We start from the raw sequence: 8,171 nt of genomic DNA, 5'->3' as shown, positions 1-8,171 counted from the left end.
TAGGTACGTAAAAGCCTGTGCATTTTGTGCGCGCGTGTGTGTGTGTGCGTGTGTGTGTGCGTGTGTGAGTGTGTCTGTGTGTGTGTGTGTGTGTGTGTGTGTGTGTGTGTGTGTGTGTGTGTGTGTGTGTGTGTGTGTGTGTGTGTGTGTGTGCGTGTGTGTGTGTGTCAGTGTGTGTGTGTGTGTGTGTGTGTGTGTGTGTGTCCTGTGTCCCAGTGTGCAGTTCATTTTAGTGTGCACTGCAGCCAGCAGGCCAAGGATATTATTATTAAGTGTATATAGCTAGTTACCATAAAAATAATGTTTGTAGCCTATACAAGACTGCAACAAGTTATACATATTATATAATATACAATTATTGTTATTAATTGTTGTATTATGATATGCAAAGCTGGGCTACATTTTTGATCATGTGTGGAAAGAATGACGTCAGCTCGCAAGGCGTGGTTTGATGACGCATTGCGGATCAAGCGAGCTGCGAGGGAGAGAGAGAGAGAGATAGACTCGTGCATGTGCCCCTGTGTGTGTACTGCTGCCGTCAGTGCCGTGTGAACTGTGAACGTGTAGAAGCAGCAGGGGGGGAATGAATGCACGCAACAAAACGCGGGGACAACATGAGGGCGCACATTGCCTATTCTGTTAACCGGTTGTTATGGTGATTATTATAGCTTCTACTGCTATTATTAATAGATATGGCGATGTTGAAGTCGAGGTGAGGCGCTGCTCGGCTCCGCTGAACCTTCAACTCGCCAGCCAGCTTGTGTGCGCGCTAGAGTTTTTTTTGTGAATCCAATGAAAATATTTTAACCACGCCACATTTCGGATTCATTTCGGCTTCCATTCCTCTCACGAAGAAAACAACAACAAATCCGTTGTTATTTGTGGAGGAGCCATGACAACGGGCCAGGATGACTCGAGCACTGTTCGAGTGGCCCTGAGGTAAGCGACTCTTGACTGCACCTTGCATGCAAGTTTAGTACAAATGCTGCAAAAAAACATCTCTTGTTTTGAGTGCTGCGATATGTTAATTGATATTATAATCATGTTAATTGCACCTGTCACTGGTGTGCTTGATCGAATCGATCATGCATCATTTGTTGATGATGGCCAGCAGTAGCCTTGGATCAAGACTATATCATTATACGGTCTATGCATTTCATCGTTTTTATCATTTTGATATCTACGATACGAAAGTCAGACTCGATAAAATATGATAGTATTGACCCAAGACTAGCCTAGGCCAGCAGATATAGACGAGTCCCATGATCTCCCATCATGTTTTGAACTGTAGCACACTATTGACCCATTTCCAGTCAGCCGGCAATAATGAGGATATTTGGCATTCTGTGAGCCTCCATGACGCGGTTTGTCTTGATGTAGCCTACTACTTGTGCTGCTTTTTTATTTGTCATGACACAGCATTGCATACAGTAGGCCTACAGCCCCCCGTGGCGATGCAAGGTGCATAGGCGGCGGCGCATAGGAGCCGTTTTTCTGCCAGCCCGTGTTGACATAAAGACGGATGGATGATATCATCTTTTGTAACGGCTGAACTTGAAAAAGGTCTACGATCAATGCGCCGCGATGCATGCAACGCGTTGATCGTTTGTAGCTCAGTTCTTTTTTGGGGGGGGAAGTGACATCGTCAACTACGGCGGGTTATGAGGTTTGGGAGTTTGTCAGAGGGAGGGAGGAGGGTTGTACAGTAGCCAGTCCTCAAGGCCTCCTCACCGGGGACATAGCGTTTCACTCTCCTCCCGTGTGGGCAGCAGCCAGCCAGCCATCCATCCATCCATCCATTCACCCCCTCAAAAGACTCGACTGTTTGTTGAGCGACGGTTAATCGATGAAAGAAAGTCCTTCATAGACAGCTAACTGTCCAAAGGAAAGACAACCGTTCAGAGCTTTGTTGCACTGTGCTAAATGTAGTGCTTTGTGTTTTCAAACGAGACTGGCTGAGCTACTCAGTCGGTTACTTTACTTAGTAATGTTGATTGAGGCTGTTTTTTTTTTTACCTGATTGAGGCCAACACCCATTTGTGACTTTGAGGTGCCCGCACCATATCTATGGTGCCCACTGCCCACAATGTTTAGTTTGTTTTGTCAACAAACTAACCAGAATCAGGTCCATCATCAGTTCAATACTCTAGGCCTACATGTGTGTTATGGATGTGCCACTGTGTTGAATGAAATGGGCCGCTCCCTGGTGATGTGGCACAGTAACGGGCAGGACGGGCAAGACAGCTGGCATCTGTTTGTCTCTTTCTGTCTGTTCCTCTGTCACCCTTTCTGTCTCTCTAGTCTCTACATGCTGTCTTTTGACCGCCTCTCTTGTTTTATGCAAAATGCGGGCATGCACATCAGGTTTTACTTGAAGCACACACATTTTGCATCTATTGAAAAAGATAATTGATCTTTATAATGTTGCAGGGTTTTGAATTCCCATTGTGTGGGTTTGGGTGTGTACTCTAATGAGCTCACGTGTTTCCAATGCTTACTCTGTCAAGTGCATTTCTATATGTACACACCCTTCTATATGTGTATTTTGTAGCCAGTCTGATTTGACATTTCAATATACAGATATTTCACTGACACGCTTGGCACATAACTACTTAAACCCATATGCACTTAGTTGACTGCATGGGGTGCCCCAGGGTTAGTGGAAAAATATTTTACAAGTTCACAACAATCAGCTATTATTAAAAAATGAAAATTCAAAGATTAAAAAAAGGATAATTTTCAAAACAAATGCAAAACAGGAGGGCTTAAGGGCTTATTCTGGAGCAAGGCAATCCCTAGCAAACTTCAGAGGGAGGTGTTCTCTGTTTCGCTTAGCCCTAAACATGGAGACTGGCAAGGTTTCCCTAGAGGAAGCGAATCCATAAGTAAGCCTTGCCGAGCCATGAGGCCCATATTATAATAGGGCAGGACTGGAGCCTATCTCCTGTTTCCTTAGCGTGTGGCAAATTGATGTACAAGTACACCCCCTGGACATGATGTACAAGTACACCCCCTGGACATGATGTACAAGTACACCCTCTGGACATGATGTACAAGTACACCCTCTGGACATGATGTACTAGTACACCCTCTGGACATGATGTACAAGTACACCCTCTGGACATGACACTAGTATGACGCAGGGACTTACCCAAATCCAACCCTTGATGTCAACAATAACATCAAGCCCCATGCCCACTATTGAGCATGGGGATAACTGGAAGTTTACGGAATGCATTGGAGTCTATGGGCTTGCGCGAGTACATGAACCACGTGACTGGGCTGTTTTCTGCCCCCCTCAATATCGCAACTCTTCTATTAGATGGCTCTGGACCTGGCCAGGGATCGAACCCTGACCTCCCAGTCCCAGGGCGGACACTCTAACCACAAGGCCACAGAGCTTTAAGGTTTAAAAAGATTCAGTCTGATGGAAACGGTGCTCTTCATGTTGCACAATGACAACATAAAACACTAAACGACTGGAAATGGGAAATTTAAATAACAGTGCAATTCACCTAAATGCCCCTGTTTATCTCCGATAAGTTTAGTCCCGAGGTTTAGAATACATGCTTTTATTATGGTTAAGTCAAATTGGTTTGAGCATCTCGCCAAGAGCGGTCTCAGAACTGTGAAGAGACTAAATAAGGACAGATGTGGAGGGGGCAAAGCTAGAATTACAACCAAAGCACCACCGAGACACAAGATTACAGAGGAACCACTCAGGAGTCAGACAGTCAACGAGCTGTTGCATCCTCTATCCAGCGCTGTGAGCAAGCAGCGCTGCAGTGTAAACAAGCATGATGCTGCGTCACAGTTCCACAGAATCAATGGTGCTGATGAAATGTCCTCTGATGAATGAATACGAAGAGATATAGAACAGACGTTAATGGTAGCTTGAGGTTCAGCTGTCCATTTGAAGTGTACGGCAGCATAATACATCCCAGCAATCGTCAGTTTTGTTGTAAGAATCAACTGTGAGAGCAGGTAGTCTGGGTAGTCTGTTTGTGCTGTTAGTGTCTGTGGGTCCGTGGCTGACTCCTGACCCAGGCTGCTTGGTTCGGCGGAGCTGAACAAAGCAGAGGTTCTGGGGAGGCTTTAGTCTCTGTCAGACCTTTTGTGTTTGACCACTGCTGCCATGGGTGACAGGCACACATCTGAGCTCCTCCTCTCATCCATATTAAGTATGTATTTCATTCAGAATCAGTGAGCAGTCTGAGCACTGTTTGGTATTGAATGTTAAATGTATAAGGCTCTTGATAACATGATCAAAGTGCAATTAATAATGTTGAATTTTCTAGATTGATTTTGACTATTAACCAGTAGGCCTAGTATAGAGTGTCCAGACAATAGATGTGACAAATAGTCCTGTAGTGTGTTTCTAGCATATACTACAAATGTCCGGAATTGTCTGCCTTGGTCTTTATACTCTAAAGCCCTTATTCCCCCATAAACCAACTTGGGCCGGTGGGCCTAGTATAGAGCCCTGGGGGACTCCGTTGGTTCAACTAAGTACAGTATAGGGTTTAACTTGGTGGTTAAGTCATGTAGTGATTCATGTTTTCTATTAGCATCATTTTTATGCCCTTCAACTGTACAGAAACATCAGTGTGACATCAGTAAGCAGGAAGAACACTCCACCTGCTTTGAAACAACTTGGAAGTGGCCAACGTGTAGCCTACAGCCTGCAGGTTTTAATTTGAAGCTAAACGATCATGTCACTGGTAATTGCAAAATTACTTCCAGCGAGTTGTAGAAAATCACAGGATGTGACACGCCTTCTATATTTGATCCACATGGCTTGTCTGTCGTCACCTAGAATGTCAAGCAGAAGCGGTGGCATACAGTACAAACTCAGTGATGTAAATAGGTTTTCAATGTAATGAGTCCCAGGGTGCAGGGATGGTCTTTTAGATGAGTCCCAGGGACATTTTATGAGTTCAACGACGTTAGGAGTCATATTTTGCCATTTTTACAAATTGCAGCATTTAACTCCCATTTCATTTTATATGATTATAATGTGGTTATATTCATGTAGAAAACAGAAGAAGAAATGATTATTATAACTAAAGCTAGCAAAATAAACTAGAATAAAAAACAGTACAGTAGTACAGTAGTGCATCCCGTGGATGCAGAGGTCGTTGTTTTATTGCGTCCCTTAAGTATAAACTGCGTTTTGGGATGCAAAATGCACCCTACGGTATTTTAATCTCTGCAAACTGTCAGCCTTGCTGGCATTATAGAACAAGAGAAAGCAGACAAGTACTCCTAGTAGTACTTGTGTAGATATTCACAAACCATAATGCTCCCCTTGTTGCTTTGATGCTTAAAGCTTGTCTGCCATCACCCTGAACATCAATTATACCTGCCTGAAATAATAACCTTAGCAGGCTGGTTCAACCAGAACTGTTACAGAACCACCCTTCCCTTCAGTGTTGACCTAACCCTCAATAACAAACAATGGTGGTACATTGCACTATGTAAATAAAACGTCCCTCCAAAAACTACAATATATTGTAGTCTGGAATGTATGCATGCTGTGATGTGCAAGGCGCAGTCTGTGCAGCTTGCTGATTGCACATTATGTAAACATAAACTATGTTTATGCCAGGGCTAGCCAGGCTAATGCACACCCAGGGAGCAAAATGTCCAGAGTGTTGTGTACCTTTTTGATGGAGTTTGGAAGAACAGGTCGACTTGTGTTGAACTAAGCTGGGGGAGGTTAAAGGGATTGCTCAATTCCCAGGCAAAAACCACAAGCTCCTTAACCCAAACCTATTACACACAACAACATTGCGACTCAAGGTTGTATAATAGAGAAATTTGTATATATATATTAAAGGGAAATAATCAAGGAACAGTGGCATAACAACCTCAACGGTAAATCTCACTGCTGTCTGGCAGAAACCTTTTATCTCGTATTTTATGATTTGCAAATGAATACCCTACTTGGCTACTTCATCATAATACAGTGTCCCATTGAAGTAGCAAAAATGGCTGTACGAGCTTGTAGATCGGCTATTTTAGATTTTTGTTGAATTAAAAGTCGTCAAGTCAATATTGAACCAATGTATAGTATTAACAAGAGCTTGAGACTAAATAACTATTTGTATCCATTTGGAACACAGATTCCCTTTTCCATTTCCTTGAAAAGTATCACTTTTGGACATTTCCACTCGACAGTAATGATATTGTTCAGTGCCGTCATTATCACCTCACACCTAGCCTTCACCTCGGACACAGCCCATCCTCCTGTGTTTCAGATACCTATGCTTTCTATGGCATAGGGATAGGCATATGCCATAGACGCAGCTGCGCGACATGAGCGTGTGTGCGTCAATTTATCAAAGGTGCAGACGATTAGAAATCATCAGAGAATGATCGATTTTTTTTTGCCTATTGCTTTCAACTATTCAGTGGAGCTTGGGCGGCTCTGAACATGTCAACACAATGCAGAGGGAGTGGGTGGAACTGCCACATCCAATTAGAACTGAGAGCACTCAGCGCACACACAATGATCATTTTCAACTCTCTGGTTAAACGTACTCATTGGAAGGGTAACGGGTACCGTCGCCCATAATCCATCTCACACTTGTTTTTTTTCCCGCCAACTCATGCTGAGCGCTTGGTGCAGTTGGTTCTTCTATTCTTTATTTTGTTTCACTGAGAATAAGGTTAAAAATAAGTTCAGGTGTGTTAGGCATAGTTTTACTGGGGTTAAGTTTAGGAATAAGGTTTTGGCACCAATTTACTGAGGTTATGGTTAGGAATACAGGCTAGGTTTAACCGTTTAAGCATAATTTACTTAGTTTACTTTAGGAATACCAGACTGAGCAGTTCTGCCGGTGTATGCCCGGCATGAGTTGGTAAAAGGGCGACTTTGTTGGTATTCATTGGAAGTGGTAGATAGATAGATAGATAGATAGATAGATAGATAGATTCTTTATTTATGTGTCATGCACCCAAGGTGCCCAGCCCACATGGACTTATAGGACACACCATACAAATCATTGCTTCAATATTGCATAAGTGTACAAAAAAAACATTCTGCCTTTTTTCCCACGCTTTGCATAAAAAAATCTGCTAAAGCAAAAATACCTTTCCTAAAGCAAAATTCCAGTTTTTCATAGTCCTCACACAGATGGTTGTCATACAAAAGGTAAAAAAAAAGAAGGCATAGTGCAATGTACCACCATTGTTTGTTATTGAGGGTTAGGTCAACACTGAATGGAAGGGTGGTTCTGTAACAGTTCTGGTTGAACCAGCCTGCTAAGGTTATTATTTCAGGCAGGTATAATTGATGTATTCAGGTTCAGGGCCATAATTATTTTTAATAAGACAATATGTTCTTAGTTTTGGTTTGTACCATAAATCAACAGCTCAACTCTCCTTATACCCAAGGAACATATAGTTCTGTATTTCATGAATATTACAGCATAGTCTATTTAAATAAATAAATGATGAGTGGTCATGTAATTGATGAAGACCATATGAACCCTAGTGTCACTATTCTGGGGTCGAACATTCAGAGAAGAATTATACGAAGATAATTATTTTTACAACTTAAGCATGACTCAATGTAACTTTATCACTACTGAGGCAGATCTACAAGCTCATAGTAGACCCCCTGGAACACCACTTTGAGAACCAGTGAGCTATGTTATCCAGATGGAAGCTTTAAACCTGGATGCATTAAACCTACTTTGCCTTGAGCGCTAAATAGAAGGATTGTTTGGAACTTAACCAATATCACCTTTGAATAGACTTGGCTCATAGCTGATTAGACTTGAATAGCTCACAACATAACTGACCGTACTTGGCGTTGTGATGGGTAATTGGCATTGACACTACTACCTTGGTATCATATTGACGGCTCACATTATGGAAGCTTTCCCAAAAAAAGGACATTTTCCAGCGCAGAAATGCAAAATTATAATGAAGAATAAAATATGTATCCTTGGTGCTCAAGTAAGATGAGCTGTTGCACATCAATCACAAGCTGGTTATAGCCTCACCTGCCCCTTCGAATGGCTCATGGCATTCCACTCTCCTCAAACACGCTCCCCAACCCCTTCCAGTGCTCTAAAGCTAGCACCACACCATTAAAATCCATTACTGTGCATGCGTGGTTGCGTTACATCATAATTCGTTGCCTATCGACTTTTGCAGCGGGC

General features: G+C 42.7%; 1 protein-coding gene across 8 annotated transcripts in view; it reads left to right on the top strand.

Annotated features, from left to right (window-relative positions):
• The first annotated feature begins 509 nt into the window (after positions 1 to 509).
• kif21a (kinesin family member 21A) overlaps positions 510 to 8,171 on the top strand; it is an 85,188-nt gene continuing 77,526 nt past the window's right edge. For all 8 annotated transcript variants that reach the window (XM_079500525.1, XM_079500520.1, XM_079500521.1 and 5 more), the window contains exon 1: positions 510 to 939. In XM_079500525.1, coding sequence (XP_079356651.1) covers positions 893 to 939 — 47 coding nt within the window. In that variant the 5' untranslated portion in view covers positions 510 to 892. The remainder of the gene's footprint in view (positions 940 to 8,171) is intronic.

This window comes from Electrona antarctica (genome assembly GCF_951216825.1).
Source record: "Electrona antarctica genome assembly, chromosome: 5".
In the NCBI taxonomy this organism is placed as follows: Eukaryota; Metazoa; Chordata; class Actinopteri; order Myctophiformes; family Myctophidae; genus Electrona; species Electrona antarctica.
The sequence above is the reverse complement of the archived record's forward strand: the minus strand, read 5'-3'. Positions and strand labels throughout refer to the sequence as shown.